The 22,191-nt window shown below is 47.1% G+C and overlaps 1 protein-coding gene across 6 annotated transcripts in view; it reads left to right on the forward strand.

The window, feature by feature from the left end:
• The first annotated feature begins 2,839 nt into the window (after positions 1-2,839).
• The window catches only part of KCNA6 (potassium voltage-gated channel subfamily A member 6), a 46,248-nt gene continuing 26,896 nt past the window's right edge, over positions 2,840-22,191 (forward strand). For 5 of the 6 annotated variants that reach the window (XM_045462694.1, XM_045462697.1, XM_045462695.1 and 2 more), the window contains exon 1: positions 2,840-8,294. In XM_045462694.1, the coding sequence (XP_045318650.1) occupies positions 3,552-5,138 (1,587 nt within the window). In that variant the 5' untranslated portion in view covers positions 2,840-3,551 and the 3' untranslated portion in view covers positions 5,139-8,294. The remainder of the gene's footprint in view (positions 8,295-22,191) is intronic. The other variant, XM_045462698.1, reaches the window with a different exon arrangement.

Consider the following 22,191-nt stretch of genomic DNA (forward strand, 5'->3'; position numbering starts at 1 on the left):
TGTTGATTTCGGCTCAGGTCATGATCTCACAGTTCATGAGTTCCAGCCTTGTGTCAGGCTCTTTGCTTACAGCGTGGAGTCTGCTTGGGATTCTCTCTCTCTTTCTTTCTCTCTCTGTCCCTCCTCTGCTCATGCTTTCTCTCAAAATAAATAAATAAACTAAAAAAAAAAAAAAAAGAAAGCGTAAGCTCATACAAGCAGGTATTTTGTCTAGATCACTTCTAATCCCCTAGCACCTGGAACTATGATGAGCACCCAGCTGCTTCTCAATAAATGCTTGTTAATTACATGAATGACCTCTAACATCATTGCAAATATCTGAATTTAGATACAACAAGAAAAATCTATGCTGTCATGAAATAGGGGCTCAGTGAATGTTGGGGAAACATTCCCCTGTCACTGGAAGTGGTGTTGCAGTATATGGATGGGGTTGTGCCTTGTGTCTCTTCACCTGGGAACTGGCACTTCTGAAAGTGTGATTTTACTCACTCTACATATATGCTAGATAAGAATGATCAAGGCATACAGCTTTCCTAAAGCTAAGAAAGGAGTCTCTTTCACAAAAGAACTAAAAACAGAGCTCTGATTCATGAATTTGCTAATGGCTTTTCTATCCAGGGGAACCTCCTCCTGCACGGTGAAACATCTCCTGGGGCACAACCTTATGCCTGATGTGAAGGTAACCATGGAACATCGGCTCTGATGTAGGCTGGCAGGCAGCACCAGCCAGGTTTAACCCAGATGTACTCAGTGGTGGTTCCTTTCACCTATTAGACTGTGCACTCTCCTGACAAAATGCAGGTTCTTTCCTATGCTTCCCCAACATTTGTTTTGAAGAATTACTGACCTAGCTGACAACCTCATGAATAAAATCAGCAATGATGAAAACAAACATGCAAATAAATAATTCATTATAAATTTTGAAAACAAAGGCAAAAAGAATCATGAGCAAATCAATTTAAAATCCAGAAAATGACTGCAGATAATTGGACAAGGGTGAAAGAGTATCTTCTATATTGTATTTGTTGCTGTTTCCTTTTCTTCCCTTTTACATTTTTTTTTTTTTGAACGGAGCAACTTGTGTCAAGTCTAAATTGCTTAATTACATAGCCTGGAAATAGGGAAACAATGGACTGGATGACTGGTACGCTCACTTTCTTGCCTTTTAATGAGATATGCAGGGTGAGGGGAGGGAGTGGAAACCAACAGCAGGGGCACAGAAAGGAAGCAGAAGCTGTTGCCTGGTAGACCTGGTGAAGCAACAGCCTAGTGAATGAAGATGCAGTGGGTTGCTAGCCTCTCTCCTACACATTCCCTACCGGACCTCTGCCCTACACATCCAGAAGATTTAGTTCTCTACTCCCCTAGTCCCTCTGGCAGTGAATGCTGCTGAGAACTCCTGTGATTTTAAAACACTCTGTGCCACACAAAGAACTCTTGCATGCATCTTGTGGTTTGAGAGTATCTTTAGGTACCATTCCTATCGTTATCAGCAATGAATCCTTACTAACGATATAAAATGCAAAAGAAGCTACACAAAACAACTTGTAGTTGTCAGCCAATTAATTTCAGCCATAGACAACCAAAAAGGGAGAAACTGGGGCACAGAGAAGCAAATGTCAACCCTACCTGAAAGTGGACGTCTGAAAAGATCAGAGCAATTCTTTTCCACCAAACTCTAACCTGTCTGACCTAGTAAAGAAAGACTACATGGTCTCTAGTGGAAAAGGACAGAAAACCATTCTTACCGCCTCCCTCCAGGAGAGTTAGGGATAGTCTCTAACAACGAACTTTGGTCCCTACCCAAATACTGCCAGGGGAATCTTCACTGTAACATTACCTAGGAGCAGAGGACATCTTTTTCATTGGGGTGTGAGATAGTGTTGTGAGTTAGCATAGGTAGAGCTCCTGGAATGTGGCCGGCACATATCAGATGCTCAGTAAATATAGCTATTCTTTTTATCAACATTCTTACATACCACTTTCCCCTCACCTCCTCCTCCTTCTTCTTGTCTGTGCAATAAGCAGACATTCCAGAAGAGTTCCCAGAAAGGCTGGGAGCAAATGAATTTCACGGTATGCTTCCTTGGACTATGATACCTCTGAGATACCATCATCTTCTGGCTCTTTCTTCACAGGGGCTGCTGCCTAAGTTCCCAGGACTCGGGGAGGGGGGGACTTCTGATGGGGAAGGCAATGGGGGGACTTCCCAACACTTTCTCTGCTATGGCTTTGCGATTCTAGGACAGCTGCAGCCTCACCCTCCCAGGTTTGCAAAGGGAGATGTGGGATTCTCTGGGGACTTACATTGGAAGACCATCTAAATTGGAAGCTCTGAAGACTTCTAAAAATGCTTTCTCTATTTTTTTTTTTTTAAGTAGAGATTAAGGAAGCTGGCAAATGGGTCTTGGTAAATACAGAGAGACGAATTATGATTTGATTGTTTCATGAAATTTCTGGATGAGTGGAGACACAGTGCTCCGCGTTGTGTGTTGTGCGGTGGGGCGGGGTGTGTTTTCTCATGGATGGAATGCACTGCGCAGATCAACTCCCGTAAAGCGAAATAAGGAAAGCTGATTGCGGAGGTGGAGGGGGGTGTGGTATTAGGATGCTGGTGCTTGGTTAGGGGGGCCGCGATTGTGAATGCAAGGGAGAGGCGTGCCAGGCGTGCGCGGGAAAGATTACTGGTGAGGCAAGTGTGTGTCTATTTCCACAGCGCCCTGGCTCACCGCAGCCCCTGGCTGGGCGAGGGGTGTGATGTGAGAGTGGGGTGGGAGGGGGCAGCAGGCGGGGCCTGCCACGTCACTTGGAGAGTGAGTGTTGGGAAGGAAGGGCAGAGCGGAGAGCCGAGCCGCTGCAGCTGCCGCGGCTGCAGAGAAGGCTTGAGCGGTGGGGAGGTGGGTCCCCGCGCCCCGGCGCTGGGGCAGCCGCAGGGCCCTCTCCGAGGCCTAAGGCGCGACTCACAGGGAGGAGGTGGCGGCTGTGGCGGCGGGAACGACGACCTTGGCCAGACGGGAGTCCGCGGTGCACGCAGGGCGGAGGCCGAGCCCCGCCAAGAGTCTTTGCCGAGCCGGAGGGAGGCGCATCTGGCGCTTCGCTCCCAGCGGCAGCCGGGGGGCTCGAACGGCTGGAGAGCGCAGTGGGAGCTGGGAAGAGCTAACCCGTCCGGAGGGCGGACCCCCGCGTCCCAGAGCCCGGGCTCAGGCACGGCGGGGGGCGAAGCCACGCGTCTTCTCGGACAGCCGGTTTCACGCGCGCCAGTTTGCTGTTCCAGGTATCCCAGTAGGCTGTAGCTGTATCCCAGGCGCGGCTGTCTTGAAGGCGCGGAGCTAAACCCTCTGCGTCCGGGCCCCCTCCCCAGACCCAGCCTTGCAGGGACCGGGGTTTCGGAGCTCTCGGACCCAGCGGCCAGGCCAGATCTGGAGCTCGGAGGAGCGCGAGCCCCACCCTAAACAGAGAGCGCCGCTCTGAGAGCCGGGAAGAGGTGCCGCGCTCCAGAGGTGGTGTCGTGGGCGCCGTCCTAGTGGCGGGGAGCGCACGGCGGAGGGGACATGAGGTCGGAGAAATCCCTCACGCTGGCGGCGCCGGGGGAGGTCCGTGGGCCGGAGGGGGAGCAACAGGACGCGGGAGACTTCCCGGAGGCCGGCGGGGGCGGGGGCTGCTGTAGTAGCGAGCGGCTGGTGATCAATATCTCCGGGCTGCGCTTCGAGACCCAACTGCGCACCCTGTCGCTGTTCCCCGACACGCTGCTGGGAGACCCTGGTCGCCGCGTCCGCTTCTTCGACCCCCTGAGGAACGAGTACTTCTTTGATCGCAACCGGCCGAGCTTCGACGCCATCCTCTACTACTACCAGTCCGGGGGCCGCCTGCGGAGGCCGGTCAACGTGCCCCTGGACATCTTCTTGGAGGAGATCCGCTTCTACCAACTGGGGGATGAAGCCCTGGCGGCCTTCCGGGAGGACGAGGGCTGCCTGCCAGAAGGTGGCGAGGACGAGAAGCCACTGCCCTCCCAGCCCTTCCAGCGCCAGGTGTGGCTGCTCTTCGAGTACCCTGAGAGCTCAGGCCCCGCCAGAGGCATCGCCATCGTCTCCGTGTTGGTCATCCTCATCTCCATCGTCATCTTTTGCCTGGAGACCTTGCCCCAGTTCCGTGCAGATGGTCGAGGTGGAAGCAATGGTGTGAGCAGAGACTCCCCAATTTCCAGGGGTAGTCAGGAGGAAGAGGAAGATGAAGATGATTCCTACACTTTTCATCCTGGCATCCCGCCGGGGGGAATGATGGCAGGGGGCTCATCCTCACTCAGTACTCTTGGGGGCTCTTTCTTTACTGACCCCTTCTTTCTGGTGGAGACCTTGTGCATAGTTTGGTTCACTTTTGAGCTCCTGGTTCGCTTTTCTGCCTGCCCTAGCAAGCCAGCCTTCTTCCGCAACATCATGAACATCATTGACTTGGTGGCCATCTTCCCCTACTTCATCACCCTGGGCACTGAACTGGTGCAGCAGCAGGAGCAGCAGTCAGCCAGTGGAGGGGGTGGCCAGAATGGGCAGCAGGCCATGTCCCTGGCCATCCTCAGGGTGATCCGCCTGGTCCGGGTGTTCCGCATCTTCAAGCTGTCCCGCCACTCCAAGGGGCTGCAGATCCTGGGCAAGACCTTGCAGGCCTCCATGCGGGAGCTGGGTCTGCTCATCTTCTTCCTCTTCATCGGGGTCATCCTCTTCTCCAGTGCCGTCTACTTCGCAGAGGCTGATGATGATGATTCACTCTTTCCCAGCATCCCGGATGCCTTCTGGTGGGCAGTGGTTACAATGACCACGGTAGGCTACGGAGACATGTACCCCATGACGGTCGGGGGCAAGATCGTGGGCTCGCTGTGTGCCATCGCTGGGGTCCTCACCATCGCCCTGCCTGTGCCGGTCATTGTCTCCAACTTCAACTACTTCTACCACCGGGAGACGGAGCAGGAGGAGCAAGGCCAGTATACCCATGTCACTTGTGGGCAGCCTGCACCAGACCTGAAGGCAGCTGACAGTGGACTTGGCAAGCCTGAGTTCTCTGAGACCACTCGGGAACGGAGACCCAGCTACCTTCCCCCTCCGCATCGGGCTTATGCAGAGAAAAGGATGCTCACTGAGGTTTGACTGATGCAGGAAGGGCATCAATGAGAAGGACGGCACTGAGCAAACAGTCTCAGGCTTCCTTCTCATTCTCCACTCCCTTCACCCGACCTCCAGCCGACTTCCTGACTCCCTCCCCTGCACTCAGTCCTGATACCTGGACTGTCAGCCTTGTTGCTTGATTTCCGCAGCATTCAAGGTTCATCCATCTAAGTGACATTTTTGAAATTCTAACGGTGCCACCCATTCATGCCCATCTTCTGTCATGTGGATGAGATTTCCGTCTGACCTTCCCTCATGACTGTAAATTTTCATGTCTGGGGCTTGGAATTCTCTAGGAACAAAGATGTCAACCGGATGGAAACCAAGCATACCTGGGTCCTATTTCTCTCCTTAGCGTCCTTTGCTTTGGGGCATGCACCTGTCAGCTTCTGGCTAGGTGGTAACTAGCAGAAGCTGGAGGACAGAAACAGTGTTCATCTTTCTGTTTTATTCCCGTGCCTGTGACACCTGCTAGTCATCCTTCAGAGGACCCTTGGTAAAGCCTTTAGCTGCACAGCCTCCAGATATGTCATTCATCTTGAATCTTGGAAGGAATTAGAGAAACTACAGTTAAACTTGGCCATTTGGAGGCCATGAGAGTCAGTCCCAGACCAAAGGGGCCAATGGATTCTTCCAGGTGTCCTGGCACGGTGGACATCGGCCTTTGGTCTGCATTCAGTCTTTCCCTCCCCGACTGTCTAGCTTCCAGGAAGGTTCCTTCTCAGAGCCAAATACTCTTTTTGTGCAAGTGCCTTCCTGTGCAGAGGAACTGGAAAGAGGGAACCACAGAGCCAGGAGAAATGGCAACTAGCTTGACGGAGTATCTACAGAGTTAGTACCAGTTAAGCAGCCACTGTCATCTGGGAGGCGTGCAAAGAGGATCCTTGTTGCAGATGGCAAGTTTGTCTTCTTTGCTTGCCCCCCAACCCTCTCCAGCACCCCACCCTCCTTCTTCCTGGGAATTTGACTTAGGATTGCAGTTGAAGGTTTTCCAAAGCAAACTCCAGCTTACACCTGCAGACAGGTAAAAGCACACATTGGATGCTAGCGTGGGTTTCTTCCTGTTTTATGTGCAATGAAATAGGTTTAGAGTAAGGAAGAAACATCATTCCTTTGTTGACAGCCTCACCGTTAGAGGTTTTTTGCTGAGTCAAGCAAACATTTACCTGGTCTGCCCCTTGAAGCTGCAGCTGACCTGCTCTAACTGGTAAGGTAATGTTACCACCGGGACTAAGTCATCCTCTTCCAGCGTGAAACTGCTGCCTTCACCCCCCACCCCCCACTTCCCCCCATTTCTCTCCTGGTAACATTGTCATTTGTTTGTTGCCTTGAAAAACTGTGATGTACTGTTCTGAGCTCTTCTGGGTGCAGTTCAGAAACCGAAAGGACTGTTAACATGTTTTTAATTTTGTATCTATGCTTTAAGACTCTTTGATGAGGATTTAAAAAAAAAATTCTCAAAGAGCAACTTATGAGGGATGGCCTTTTGAGGGTTTTCTTGAGAGACACTGTGGCTCCTGTGAGTACCAGATCTAAATCTGGATTTTGCCACAGCTTTACAGGGTAACACAGTTCCTCTTTGTGCCTCAGTTTCCCCACCCATTAAATGGGAACATTAATGTCTTCCCCTCCCTACCTCATGGGGAATGTCGATGTACTGGGAAGCTGGGGATGATGCTATGCAAATGTGTGAATTTTAATAAGGGTATTGATTTTTTAGTTCATTAGCCTGTTTCCTTCCGTGTCTCCCAGAGTCAAAAGCTCCCCGCAGAGTTGCTGCCTTGGATTCAAAGCCCAAGAGTAGGCCACACTGGGCTATTAGCTCCTTAAATCCCTCCTTAACCTCTTGAACTGGGCTTCAGTCTCTCTTCTTACCCTTCAGCAAGGAGGATGCTCTTTAGACATGTTCGGTGGGATCCTTCCAGGGCCAGAGGCCGCCTTGATTGGGAGTTTGGCTTCTCCAAGCCTGAAATACAGATAAGAGGAGTTCATGACTCAGTAACCTGCTCTGAGGCCATAAAGTTCCAGTTTTCCAAATTCCTTCAGTTGCTTCTGGCTATTTGGGGAAAGGAGAAGGGCCCACTACAGAGGCAATAGGGATGCTTCCAGTGAGGGTAAATGTTGGAACATGTATGCATGTATCTCTATATGTGTGTATGTGATCATCCTCATCACCATCCCTAATGAAACATTTCCTTTTCAAGTCAGAGCATGCCTGAAAGTAAAGGGTTTGTGGAGAGCTGGGCTCTCCAGGGACTCTGGTTGCCATAGCAACCTTCCAGACTGTTCTCTCTATCTTCTGATTTGGGCAGCAAGTGAGAATGGGAGGCTACAAATTCCCAGTTTCCGAAATGAGAACACCTCCTACATAGTGGTTTAGGGGCTGGTAATGACCGGCAGGATGTGTGACCTTTGGAAAATGAGGGGGATACATACAGCTCCCCAAAACTTCCTCCCTGGACCTTTCTTCCTGGCCTTCCCACCCAGTCATCGAAACTGCCTCATCTCACCCCTGATTCTTCAGAAATCTGAATGCTAAGCAACTGCCAGCTAAACCAATGTCAGTATTATCTCTTTCAAAATGACAAGGGGAGACTTGGAGGGGACACGCTCCTCAAGAGGCGGCCAGGCTGGGCCTTGCCAAGAGTCCTGACAGTTATGGTCCGTAACAGTATCCTGGAGGTCCCGTCTCCTCAGAGAGAGGCTCCTCCCAAGTCCAAGAGAGACGGAGAGAAATGCCACTTCTTCCTCCCAGGGAATAATCTAGCTCCGTTCCTAGCAGTCTCATAGGTGGCTCTCCTTAAGACATCGAAGAAACACAGAGAGGCTGTGACCTGACCTAGTTTCTGTGAAGGATTTTGCCAAGTGATCCCTCTCTGACTCTGAGCCTCTTTATGTGGATTCTGTGCCCCAATAATCAAGAGAATATGCACCCCGTGCTTCCCAGATGGCTGGGGTGGCGATGTCACAGCTGCCGGCAAAGGCAGGGGTCAGTCCTTCGTTACACCTGACTCGAGCCGGCAGGAGCTCCCAAATGCCTTCCTGGATCTGGCAGGCACGGCGGAGATGTGGAATAGTCCTCCTGCCCTGATCATCCCCAAGGAGAGAGTGGGACAGCTGGCCGCCTTTGCATCTGAGGTAGGTTCTACTGTTGGGGAACTTGGTTCCTGGCTCAGAGCTCCGGGTCAGATCGGAACTGGGGGAGGCGAGCACCTGCATTCTGGAGACTCAGGGCTTTGATTTCCCGTTCCTCAGCGGCCACCTCCCTCTCCTTCTGTGTATTCTTTGTGACTGCATGGACTTCAGTGTCCTTCCTTGGTTTCTGCTCTCTCACTGCTGTCTCCCCAACTCTTTCTAGTCACCTCCTCTTCTCTGCACCTCCCCTTCCTTCTAGTTACTCTCATTTTCTCTGTTTTTTTTTTTTTCCCCCTTCTTGTCACGTCTCTCTGACATTTGCCCTTCTGCTGTTTTAATCTCTTCTTCCTTCTATATGTGTCTTTCTATCTCTCTCCTTGTCTCCACCTTTTTAGTGGCTGGGGGCAGCTGTGGCATTTCTGTTGAGATCACACCTTGAACTCTAGGACAGCAGTGATCTGGGGTGTTTGATAAGGAGTCTGTTCTCCAGCTGAAGGATGCCCCCCAGCCTTTCCTGCCACCTCAGTGTACCATCATTTCCTGCCAGGCTGGCCCCTGTGTGTTCAAGTCCTGAACTTACAGAGCAAGAAGAGATTGTGCTGGTTTAGAAAAATGTTTCTGCAGAACTTTCCTGTATCTTCCAAAATAAAAAGAGAAAGAAAAAAAGGAGGGGGGGGAGGGAGAGAGAGAGAGAGAGAGAGAGAACCTCCAAGTCCCTCAACCTTAAGAAGCTTATAGAAAGGTTCAAAACAAAGAACAGTACACATTTAAAAAGAAAAAAAAAGAAAAAGGGGTGCCTGCGTGGCTCAGTCATTTAAGCATCCGACTTTAGCTCAGGCCATGATTTCATGGTTCATGAGTTCGAGCCCCATGTCAGGCTCTGTGCTGATAGCTCAGAGACCCGAGCCTGCTTTGGATTCTGTGTCTCCTCCTCTCTCTGCCCCTCCTCCACTCATCCTCTGTCTCTCAAAAATAAATAAACATTAAAAAAAATTAAAAAAAAAAGTAGAAACAGTAGGCTAAATGCAAAAATGAGGATTTAGGACGAAGGCATAAGAGTGGAATTAGCCTCAAAACACCTTAATGCAGGAGTGGCCATCATACTGACCTAATTCTTGAAGGTCCCCATAGCATCCAGCTGTCTGTCTTGCATACTGAAGGCAGAACAAAACAACGGCGTATATCCCAGGGGTGCGAGGTGCACAGGATGCTCCTTGCCAAGATGGATTAAAATTCTCTACCCAGTTTGTAAGGGGAGCTGTGTGTGCTGGAGGAGGTAGGCTATAGGCAGTCCCGCTGCATCAGGACATTGGGGGCTTTTTGGAGGGTAATGGATGTTTTCTAAAACAGGATTATGGTGATAGCTGTATAACTCTATAAATTAACCAAAAAAAGTGATTGGATTGTGGGTCGGGGGAAAGTGGCATGAGGTTGATAACCTGGGAGTTTCACAACTTGGCTGGGAGAATGGTTTGGTTTCTTAAATCTAGAAAGTTAGCATCTCTAAAGATGGACCAGCTTAAATATCCAGGATGGAATGACAGGTTTTTTCTTCTGCCACTTGGGGACACTTCAGAGCTTTCATGCAGTTTGCTCCTTTCTACTCAAGTGTGGTGCCAAGAACTGCCTTTTTTTTTTTTTTTTTATTTTGACAATCAAATCATTGTGGGATTTACATGCTTTTTCCTTTTTGCTCGAGCAAAAGAAAGGTCAAAGCCATTTTTGGTAAGCGCAGGGCATGATTAGCACATATTGGACTAGGGTAAGTATGTTGGACGTTATTCATTACGTAGGACTAAGGCAGTGAACCTGCCCGAGGGGTTCATACTCTGCTGGCAAAACACAAAGAACAAAAACTTCAAAATCTTCACAAACAAACCAAACCCCCCCACCTAGCCTCTGCACCTGTAGACTCAGGATTCCTTAAGAAATTGTACAGGAATCAAGGTTTTATTCTGCCGGCAACCTTTCCACTCTCCTCCCTGACCCTTTACAGCCGCTGTGGGGTCCCCGCAGTCGTTGGTGTTTGGACACAGCAGTGGGTGGTGACCACCTTCCATCAGCTCACCATTCTCTGTGGCTGTCTGTCAGACATTGCTCTTCCCCGGCGGCCCTCACTGGGTGCCGTCCTTCTCTCCCCATGGCACTTCTCATGGGACATCTTTCAGTCCTGTTGCTGATCATTCCTTCTCTGCACTGGCTGAGCCCTTGCTCTTGGCAGTATTCCTGTCACCCGGCATCTCTACACAAGTGCCAAGAGAGATTCCCAGAGAATACTGTCCTCCTGGGACAATCTGGCTGGAACCTCCATGCCAGCCCTCATCGGGCTTGACTGTGTGCTATTGCCCTGGGAAGCAAAGTGTGTTCTGATCCTAGCTTGTCAAGGTCACTTAGGGAAGGAAAAGAAATCTGTTAATTCTTTAAACCGTAGGATTTCCTCTCTGCATTCTGCTTTATACCCGGCAGCCTCGGGTTGCACAGATAGCTTCTGGCAGAATATGGCCTCGGGCTTGGGGCTTTAGTGAGAGAGGGAAGTTGCCAGATGCAGGCCACTGGGAGTAAAAGACAGATGGGCTCTGAGTTCTTATGTTACTGTATCTCCCAGTGAACCACCTTCCTGTTCTGGGCTTGAAGTCCCTGTGGGATTGGAGATGGTCATGTCGTGTCCCTTTGCTCTGAACCCCTAGAGAAAGGATTTCACCCTGCTTCTAATCCCCTGGGTACCCTAAGGAGGGAGTGGTCATCTGTTAGTGACCACTTTGGAAGGACAAACAGGGAACTGACTCCCTAGTTCCCAGAACAAAAGAGCAAAAGGGGCCACAAGTATCATTAATACTGGTCTCATCTTGGCTACCACTTAACCTACTTAGGGCCTAGCCCTGGTGAGGTTTATAACAATTTTTTTTTTTAAACACAACTCTGACCTCATCATTGTTACTGTGAAGGGGATTTTCCCTTAGTCTGTCATGGGCCTCAGCAGACAATCTTTGCCTTCCCCTAGAAAACATCTTGGCACCATAAGCAGCTTCTGCTGCAGGCAGCAGGAAGCACAGACAGACCCCGGCTCTTTGGTGAGAGCAAAACCAACATTTCAAAAGGAAATCGCAGCCACGCAGTCTGCTGGTGCTGCTATTTTTGACATGCTTGCTGTTCTCTCAGGGCTTGACAACCTCTGTCTCCAGGAGACAGACAGACCAGCCCTTGGCAGGAGAGACACTTTGCTTTGAAAAAGAACCTAAGAAGATAGTCTTGCGGCTGGAGGGGGCCAGGAGAACAAGCCATTCCTCCCCTCTCCTCCAGGAAGCTGGGCTCCTGGCCATCAGGGTCTGTGGATCTGAGGCTGGGGCACCATTCTGGCCTGGTGAATCTTTCCTCAGCTTTGGTCCTCCCCAATGGGAGTGGTCCTAACATGAATGAGGATGACACCATCCATTTAAAAGCATTTAAAATGCCTTCAGTGCTCTCAAACATCACATCCTATAACAACAAGATTAGGAGCATGGATCCTGGGGCCAGGTATTCTGGGTTCAAATCCCACCTCTGCCATTTGCCTGCTGGGTGACATGGAGCAAGTTCTGAAACTTCTCTGTGCCTCAGTTTCCCATAAAGTGGAGGGAGAGTAATAGTACCGATTTCATGGAGCTGTTTTGAGGATTAAATGAACTAATAATATACGTAATGTCTACATAATATGTAATAATAGGTACACAGTATAGTGTGCAACAATATATGAACACTCTACAAAGATTGGCTGTTACTACTATTATCCTACAACAAACAAATGAGGTAGGTAGGCCAGGCATTGTTTTCCTCTGGCAGGTAAGACAGTTGAGGCTCAGAGGGCATGTTCAAGGGCACACAACTAATGTGTGACCCATCACCCTCAGGGGAGATGTAATTTACAAAACTCAGTGAAGGTCTGATTAATACTAAACAAGAAGAAGAGAAAATGAATTTGTAGTTCTTAAATGTGTATACAGGCTTTTATTTACATGCTAATTTGTCTCTTTAAGGGAAAACCAGAAGGTGTCCTATGTATATGTGTGTGTATATATATATCTCATATAGCTATATATATATACAGATTTATATATATGCAAATATATATATGTGGGTGTCAAGATGGACAGGTTTCCCCAGCTATCCAAAAATAGAGCATTCCTATGAAAGCTTTCATAAGCCAAATGAAGTAAAGCAAAGAAGCAATTACCATTTCTTAAAAGAAATCTTCAGATTTCTTTGGGATAGTGAGATCAGGCACCAGCATAGGTCTTTAGTAAAAGCAAACCTGTGTATATGTTAAAAAGAAAAAAAAAAAAAAAAAAGGAAAGTGGTGTAAAGCGAACTTTCGGATAGCAGGGAAAACCTGTTGTTCTTCCTATAGACCCCTCCTCATTGTCACCACTGCTTTCCGCCCTCCACATTTTAATAACTCCATTACAGCCTTCCTCACACACTTCCTCCGCATATTCCTCCTTGGGACAAATGCAGGGTCCCACAGTTAGCCCTGAGGCCAGAACACATAAGTCAGACTGCAGCTCAGTTTTCTTGTACTGTTCTAGTGGCCCTCACAATCCCACCTCTCCCGGTCCTGTCTTCAGCAGCTCCCTTTATCCCCAGCCATCTTCATGACTGACTGTACACCCCCCCCCCCCACTTTGCAGGTGGTAACACCCTGTAACATTCCTAGGGTGTTCTCCAGCTTCCCTTTCCTCCTTTCAGGGGGAGGAGACAGGAGGTCTTAGAGTGGGGAGAAGCTAGCCCCTCCTACTCCTGTGAGTCCGAATTTGCTTCCACTGCGGTTCTCTCTGGGGGTCCTGGACTGAGGCCAGAATGCTCCACTCACCCTGTGCTCCCTCCCACAGCCACGCCAGCTTGCACAGGGAACCTGGCCCAGGGCAGAGCAATGGGACTGCCTCCTCACTCCCTATTCTGACTTCTTGGCTTGCTTGCCTTTGGAGGTAGAGAACTTGCCTCTGAATCACCATTATTAGCTGCACCTCATTTAACCTCTACAGTTTTGTCATCTGCAAAATAAGAGAGCTAATTCCACTTGCCTCACACAGTTGTTGGGAGGCTCAAACAAGAGGCACGTTAAAGAGGTTAGTGGGAAATAAACTCAGCGGAGCACGGCTGAAGGGGCCCCAGTGACACTGAACAGCCACCAGGGAGTGGAGCTAAAACCACCTGTACTCTCAAAGAAAGGCAGGATCCCTGCTGACTTCAGTTCTGTTCTCTGAAACAAACATTGAAATGAAATATGATATAAAAAATAGACTCGTGGTAGCTAGCTATTTTATCCAGAAGGCTCTTTGCCTAAAGCAGTCACAGCAGAATCTGTTTAAATAATTGCACTTAAGATGTGATTTAATATATAGGAATGTAATCTGAATGTATCTTGTAAGAATAGAATGGATATACCAGTAATATTTTTTCCAGCCAAGGTAGATAATCCTTCCCGGGAGCACCAGAGCATTGGAAACGACAATACTGAGGGTCGCAGGGGGGGAGCAGGAGTGCTAGGAGGGGCCCTAAATGCTCCTCTTTGTGAAGGAGAAGGCTGATGTGGACAAATGGAACAATTAACCTATGATCACAGGCAGTTCAGAGCATAGCTGGGTCTAGGACTCACATTTTCTAACTCCACCACCGGTATATTTTTCTATGGAAAAATGGAAACCTAAGGATTAAACTTAACCAATTGTATTCATTTCCCACCCAACCAAACTCCTTAGCACAGCTGTCCATAGGAAGTGGAATTAAGTGCTTTTTAATTTCATCTCTCTCTTCCCTGACTTTCCGAGGTACAGAGGCAGCTGGCCTAACTAGAGAAATTCTTCATCAGATAACCAGCTCCTGGATTTGTAAGGAATGAATGACTAAAAATTGTTACTCTAGTAAGTACAAAAGGTATTTTCACACGGGGCAAAGACAGGCTCATAAATAGGCACTGGCCTGGGCAGCCAGGCCCTGAGCTTTTAATCTTACCAAGAAGCTCTATGTAACCTTTTAGGGCTATACTTTTAATGTTAAATTTAGTGACTGGGCTGCAGGAAACTGTCACAAATTGGAAGTCAGGAAAGCAGGAGGTTATTGGAGACTTCTGTATTTTAAAGAGAAAAGAAGAGGGGTGCCTGGGTGGCTCAGTCGGTTAAGCATCCGACTTCAGCTCAGGTCATGATCTCGTGGTTCCTGAGTTTGAGCCCTGCGTTGGGCTCTGTGCTGACAGCTCAGAGCCTGGAGCCTGCTTCTGAGTCTGTGTCTCCCACTCTCTCTGCCCCTCCCCCACTCATGCTCTGCTTCTCTTACTCTCAAAAATGAAAAAAAAAAAAAGTTTAAAAAAATAAAAAAATAAACAGAAAAGAAGGCACGCAAAAATTGAGCATCTTACCCAGGAGTGCCGATTTTCTGATGACCTAGGAAACAGAGATCTGCTTCTAGATCCTTCCCTGTACTTTGTTGTCCTGGGAGAGAAAGAGAAGTCACTGTTGGTTACAGATGCCTTTTATAAATCACTAGTGTCAGGAAGAACAAAGTTTCCAGAAGCCATAGTGGCTGAGCCATAAATCAGACAGGCGCTCCCCAGCTGCTTTAAGGCAATTTGGCATTGCTGGAAGGAGAGAGAAGTCTGGCATAATGGGGAAAAGAGTTTGTGTCTCTTGTAAGACACAAACTGTGCTTCGGGGGAGGGGTCACATTCACCCAGGAGCAGCACACACGTGTGTGTGTAGCGGATCCAGGCTCTAACCACCCCCCCCCCCCCCCCCCCCCCCCCGCTCTCCGACACTCAGCCACACTCCAGGCCTGGTAGTTGCCCTCAGCTTCTCTGGAGGTTTGTTTGGTTTTCATTTTATACGCTTATTTTTTTTTTTTTTTGCACCTGCAACCCTCTGGTAGATGGTTTTATAACCTTGCAGAATTCCAAATAACAATCCCAGAGTACCTAACCTAAAACTGTGCAGGTTGTTCCTCATAATAGGTCCTCAGTCAGTGACTTGTGGATCACATATGATTCAGTGTTAAGAAATAACTGGATATGCAATTTTATCTCAATAAAACTGGGAAAAGATACAATAAATATTGGGAGATTTCACATGCAGACTTTGACTTTTCTTTTCTTTTGAAAAGTCAAAGGTCTGGTCTTGATGATCTTGCATTTCAGCCTTCCACCAGCTGAGTGAGCTGCCCCCTTCAGAAGGGGAGTGGGTTCTCTTTTGTCCAGTGCCCTCTGAGTGCTACCCAGTGCCTAGTGGCCATCTGTCATTTTTGTTGTGCCCACGGCATTGTTTTCCTTTTAGGTGGGAAACATTTCCTATATGTGCATTTCTACTAAGGACACTACGCCCCCAGCTCACTTCATCTGGTGATCCCATGGATGCTGGTGCATGACCCCTCTTGAAGCCTTCCTGCATGATCTCATTGAACTGAGTCGCAGTGTACTGTTAGAAGGGAGTGGGGGTAGGTGTGGTTATTGGGAACAGAGTGAAAGCCGAAGCGAGGGCTGGCAGCCTATGGAGGAGGCAGTCACGACTCCAGACGAGAGACAGAATTGGGTGGCTGCTTGGAGAGAAGGGACCTTGCATGAATCAAGAACATGCTAAGTTATGTTCTCTGTCCAATTAAGTGGGCAAGGAGATGTGTGATGCAATTAAGGATTTCCATCTACAATTATTAAAATACACACACACACACACATACACACACACAACCCCAAAAAGGCAAACATCGGTGTTTTGGTATTTCTGATTTGAAGCCAGCTGCCTACTTCTGTGATGTCAGATAATGAAACATCACTCTGTTCGTGCTGGCTGGCACTGAGCATTACGAGTCAGGGCTCATCTGGCTTTCCTGGGTAATGGTTGGCCACCAGCCATAGGCTCTGCATTAGTGCCACATTGTGAAGCCCATGGTCACCCTCAGATCCTTTCTTTCCTCCCTTCCTAGACTCTTCTCTGTCAGTTTCAGCTCTTAGGTAGACTCTCCTGTCTGTGAGCTTATCGGCCCAAAGTGAGCTGACCATAGAGTTGGAACTATGTCCAATATTATTGTATTGGGAGAGAGGTAAGAAATGTTCTCCTCTTTTCCTTGCTTTACCTCTTATTTCATCAAAATGTTTCAGGGCCAGAATTCAAGTGGGGAGTGTCAGTAGCAATTTCGGCTAGAGATAGCTCAAAATCCTTAGGGTCCCAGGAGTGAAGCAGATTTCATGTTGGCCATGCCTTACTGGGGACAGCTTTCACTTCTGAAGGCGCAAATTTAAAAGGATTCTATGAACTTGCCACCACCCTCCTCCCATACTGCCCTTTCTAGGAGCACAGGAAAAATTAAATCAGGTGGGTTAAAGGAAATCCATCAAGGGCCTTCCATCATAATGCCTGTCTGCCTCATCATTTCCAATAGATGTTCTGAAAAGTTGTTTTTGTCATGACTGTGTATGTGTGCGTGTGTGTGTAAAAGTAATAGAATCACTTTCCTATCAGAGGTGACTTTAGGCAGGGGCCCTTTCACATTTAAAAGAAATTGAGGCACCTTGGTGGCTCAGTCGGTTAAGCATCTGACTACAGCTCAGGTCATGATCTCACAGTTCATGAGTTCAAGCCCTGCATCAGGCTCTGTGATGGCAGTTCAGATCCTGGAGCCTACTTTGGATTATATGTCTCCCTTTCTCTCTGTCCCTCCCTCACTCATGCTTTTTGTCTCTCCCTCTGTCTCTCAAATATAAACAAAAATATTTAAAAAAAGAAAAAAACATCACAGAATATAGCTAAACTTAAAAGAAAATATATGGTCTATAGAAAAAAATGCACTTAAATTAGGTTATGGCATACTTCATACAACTGTAATTCTGTCTGCTAGTGGAAGGACAGGGGATGCTGTGGTATTAGAAATGGTGGGGATTTCGGACCAGATTTGAGAAAGAGCTTTTTTATTCACTGGAGGAACTAGGGGATATTTTTCAAAACACATGTTCAAAAGTGGGAACTCTAACAAACTCTGTTACAATTTTCTCATTTCCTTGCTGCATTTCTGACTGTCTAGATGATGAATTTCCAAGTATATAGCATTGTATCTCCCATACCTACAGCCGTGTCAGCTGAGAAAGGATGGGAGAAATGAGGCTGTGGCCCTAAGTCCCTTGTGTCTCTCTATAACCATGTGGGAAGGGGTGATGATGACAGTCACCTCAGGAGTCAGCACCCAGGGCTGCCACCCTGTCTGTGTAACTGTGTGGCCTGGGAACCTATCTGAGCCATGGTTCTCTCCTCTGTAAAATCAGGCCATTGATAGAACATCCCTCATGGTGGCCAGTGGGGTTAAAGGAGATGATGCTAATAATGAGCATTGCAGGTCCTGGTGTGTAGTATGCATTCAATAAAAGTAGGTTATTTTTTCCATGGTCTCTTTCTCTTTGGCCCACTTCAGCACTATGCTTACTGAGGCATAGGCAGGGCCTCTAAAAATTGCCCAACCTTTAGAAGTAATTAGAACCACTCAAAGCTCATGTAAATCTAGGTCTTCAGGAAATATATGTGCAATAGTTTCTGTCACTTTGTAGATTTGGATTTCCTGACCTAACACTGACCATGATTCAGGTAGGTAATTATCCAATACTTGGTTGTAACACAGGCGACTCATGTAACAGAGGCTTAATACCCCCTTAGACAGAACACTGCTTCCCTGCTAAAACAAGGCAGTGAAGAGAATACTCAGTGGTTCTGATAATCCCTTTAGAAAGAATATAAGCAGGGACGCCTGGGTGGCTCAGTTGGTTGAGCGTCCGACTCTTGATTTTGGCTCAGATCATGTTCTCGTGGCTTGGGAGATTGAGCCTGGTGTTGGGCTCTGTGCTGACAGCATGGAGCCTGCTTGAGATTCTCTCTCTTTCTCTCTCTCTCTCTCTCTCTCTCTCTCTCTCCCCCCCTACCCTTTCTCTCTCTCTTTCTAAAAAAAAAAAAATAAGCAAAATCCTGGGAATTAGAATTTCCAACACACTTAGGAATTAACTGGAACATCAAATAACTGAATGTAGAAAGATCATGTGGTTCAGCTACTCACTTGCCTGACTTTTGGGCTTGCCTTGAGTGAAAGAATGAGCTGAAAGGAGACTGCACAAGAACCCAGGAAGGTTTCCTCGAGTGCTGAACAGGCCCATAAATGTGCCTTTCATGATGCATTTGGGGTTGACCTTCTTCAGAATTATAACACAAGCCAGTGGAAAATATGACTTGATTTATGGATAATGTCTTTCTTTACATACAACATTTCAGGAATGCATTTAATTTGCAAGGAAGTCAGCTGAACTCAATGATGTATAAGTAGAGACTAAGACAAGATGACATACAAAAACTGAGCAGGCAGTGGCTTCCAAAAGTCAAAGAATCCATTACTCTGTCCTGCATTAGGAAAAGTCCCTCATTATCCCAGGCCTATTCTGAAATCCCCCCACAATCAGGGGATGGAGGGAGAGAGACTTCCAGGGATGTTGTAGGGTTGTTTTTCTCCTATCTCAGTTACACATGTGCTGCTGTACTTTAAACTTCCTTCCCACTATTTTGTACCAACTGAGATGGATACTCAACTGACCATATTACCTAGAATAACTCCTTATGCCAGAGTTCCTCAAATGTGATATGCAGAGTATTAGTCCTCCACAGCATTCCCATGGAAAAATAGTCCCCAGCTACTACGTACCTGCTTCTTGGAGATACACAATACATGGGATTGTAAGATTAAAGTCCCGGAGAAATCCTGCAGTGAATAAAACTATTTCATCTGTCAAACCAGTGTTGTTCAAATTATTTTTACTGTAGTATCTCCACCCCCTTTCTGGGGGGAACTTCTATTTACATCCTACAAAAATTGTAATCCAAGGAATAAATTTTGAGAAACTCAAAGACATCTGAAACTCCTTATGAATTTCAGTCCATGGAACTTCAGCCCTTAAAGGATTTCTTGAATGGACCATTTTGTGGCCTCTTGTCAACCTTCTGAAAGTTCTCCACACTCCTTTTGAGTCATGCAGATACATACAGAATCAATGTTTTGATAGGGCTCTGAACCATGTGAGAGAAGATACCTCCCCTTTGCTGACCTTCCAACCTTCTTAAATAGGAGCCTTTGAGAAGAATAACTGTAAAATTTGGTCTTATTGGTTCAATTTAGAGTTTCTGTTCTATTTGCTGCAAATGTCCACACTTGAGATGCACTTCTCCAGATTGATAGGTTACTGATGGCGTTGCCTTGTGGTGTAACAGCCCAAGTTCTATGCACATCGTTAATAAAACTGAAGATTATAATGTGTGTCTCTATTTACAAATGCTTTTCTAACTTAAACTAGAACTTTTCATAAAACATTCAAGCATGCCTCTGCTAATGATCATATTTAAAATATCTTATTCACAATCTGAACAAGACTGAAAAAAAAATACTAGCAGTGAGCTCTAAGAACCCAGGCTCCTCAGTCTTTTTTCCTGTTTCCCTAAATATTTTTTTCAAGGTATTCTCCCAAGGTGCTTCAAGTGCTGGTGCCTCCAGTTGGACCCCGTTCCTCCAGTTCTGGGACTTCAGTCCTCTGGGCACCTGCTAGGTGCCACCAAGGGCTCTTACCTTTGACTCTATTCATTCCAGGAAAGGTCTGATGCTCACTGTCTACTCCTTCACCACCTGGCCCAGGACTACAGTCCTTCCTCCATGGGTTGATTCCTTTCTGTGTTTAGAGGTAAAAGGAGAGAGGATGTAGGTGCTCTTGACCTGTTGTTACCTTTGTACCCATTGTTCCTTTTCTGGACATTGTGGGCTGTGAGGAGTGCCTGCTAGCCAGTTATTTCTTGCATCTTTAAATCTTTAAATATGCTGAAAGTTTGAATAAGTGGACTGTGGAGAAGGTGGGCATTGCATCCAGTTCTGGGTCTGTCACTGACCCGCTGTGTGACCCTGAGCAAGTCGCCTGTCTGGCACTCAGCACATGGCAGCTATTAGTATTATTCTCTCGTCCAGTGTCTTTATCTGTAACATCAGATAGTTGGATTAGACAATTTTTGAGTCTTTGCTTGAAAATTCTGTGGGCGTCTATCTTATTCATTAAATGTACAGCTGGTCCCCTTGATAACTTGGCAAACTTTATTGTTTGACTTTTGCCACGGGAATGATCTTTTAAAAAGAGAGCCGGAGTTACTAAATTTCAACTGTATCTAGACTCAATGAATTTCAGGGTTCACCTACTCCATCCTCTTATTTTACAGACAGATTTCAGAACTTACCACTTACAAATATACTGAGCAGGTTACGGCAGACTTTTAGAAGAGATATGCTAATTTTTATGTAATGTCGAATGGGATAAATCTCTTCCCTCTGCTTTTCCTCCTTCCTTCCTTCTTTCCTTCCTGCCTTCCTATTTTTCTTCCATGAGCTTTTAGTTATTAAGTGCTTCCAGATCTTTTTTATTTCAAAGTTGCAAAATAAACATTCCTCGGTTTTGGCTGTGTCAAGTATCTTGGCATTATGATTGGAAAAATGTTGGGCATGCAAAGGCACTTCTATATTAAGGAGAAGCAGGGGGGAAATGAAGACCAGCAGGGGTGCTAACTAGTATTCTCTGGGTCTCTGGCTCCCCATTTACCAAAGGAGCCTGTAGAGAAGACAAGGGAAAGAAAAGTTGGTACAATTCTTTGGTATCCTTAGACAAAGTAGAAGCTGACTTTGTCATTTCTGGGAAAGTGATAGTGACCCCAAGGGCAGGTGCTGGATTATATGCTGGCCCCACTGTGCTGTGCAGTGGCTCTGGATAGAAAGGTCTTGGTTGGATAGAAAGTGCCCAGCTCTGCCCTACCAGCTTAGCCTTGGGAGCTAGAGCTACACAACCAGACCAGGGTTCCCCCTGTGCCGGCTCCCTGTCCTGCATGGCTGTGCTGGGTCCCAGTCTTGCATGGCTGCATTGGTCTTGGTGCTTTTTGGTGTTTGGTTATCATGTTCATTCCATTTAGCTTCCCTTGCTATTGCTAGTGCACCAGATGAAGCAGCAGAACCCTGGACAGGGATAGAAAGCCTGTGTGGGCTCCTAATGCACTGTTTGGCCTTGCACAAATTGCTTGAAACGTTTTATTTTCTGACTTTTTTGTTCACTATGGAAAAGCATACAAGTCAGAAACATGTAAAGAAGAAAATAAAAGATCCCATAAATGCCACAGCCAGAGACATTCAGTATTGGCCTGTTTGCAGTTTCTCTTCTAGATTAGCTCTGTCTCTGTATCTATATCTCTATAGAGGTCATATTGTATTTCATTAAAAAAAAACCTCCTATATGGGGCGCCTGGGTGGCTCAGTCAGTTGAGCATCTGACTCTTGATTTCTGTTCAGGTCATGATCCCAGGGTTGTAGGATTGAGCCCCACATTGGACTCCACCCTGAGCATTGACCCTGCTTAAGATTCTCTCTCCCTCCCTCCCTCTCTCTGTGTCTCTCTCTCTCTCCCCCACTCTCTCCCTCTCTCCCACTGCCCTAATCCCCAACTCATGCACTCTCTCTTTCTCTCTCTAAAAAAAAACCTCATATATCTCTAATATTCTCATGCAATACATCATATAGATACACCATATTTGTTAACCAGCCCCCTACTGTTGGACATTCAGGTTTCTGTTCTAAATGATGCTACAGTGACTATTTTTAGTGTGGATATCCATCCACATTCATGATTATTTCCTTAAGTTTTATTCCTACAAGAGTCATGAACAAATGGAGCAAATCATGTTCTAGACCCCAGCTTCCTTACCTATAATAAAGCAGCAGCATAAACAACAATTATAGCAGCACTTGCCCAGCATATCATTTGCCAAACCTGTGTCTAAGAGCTTTACATGTCCTAACTCATTTAATCTCCACGGCAGTCCTGTGCATATCTCTC

The sequence above is a fragment of the Leopardus geoffroyi genome, chromosome B4 (assembly GCF_018350155.1).
Source record: "Leopardus geoffroyi isolate Oge1 chromosome B4, O.geoffroyi_Oge1_pat1.0, whole genome shotgun sequence".
NCBI classification, from domain to species: domain Eukaryota; kingdom Metazoa; phylum Chordata; class Mammalia; order Carnivora; family Felidae; genus Leopardus; species Leopardus geoffroyi.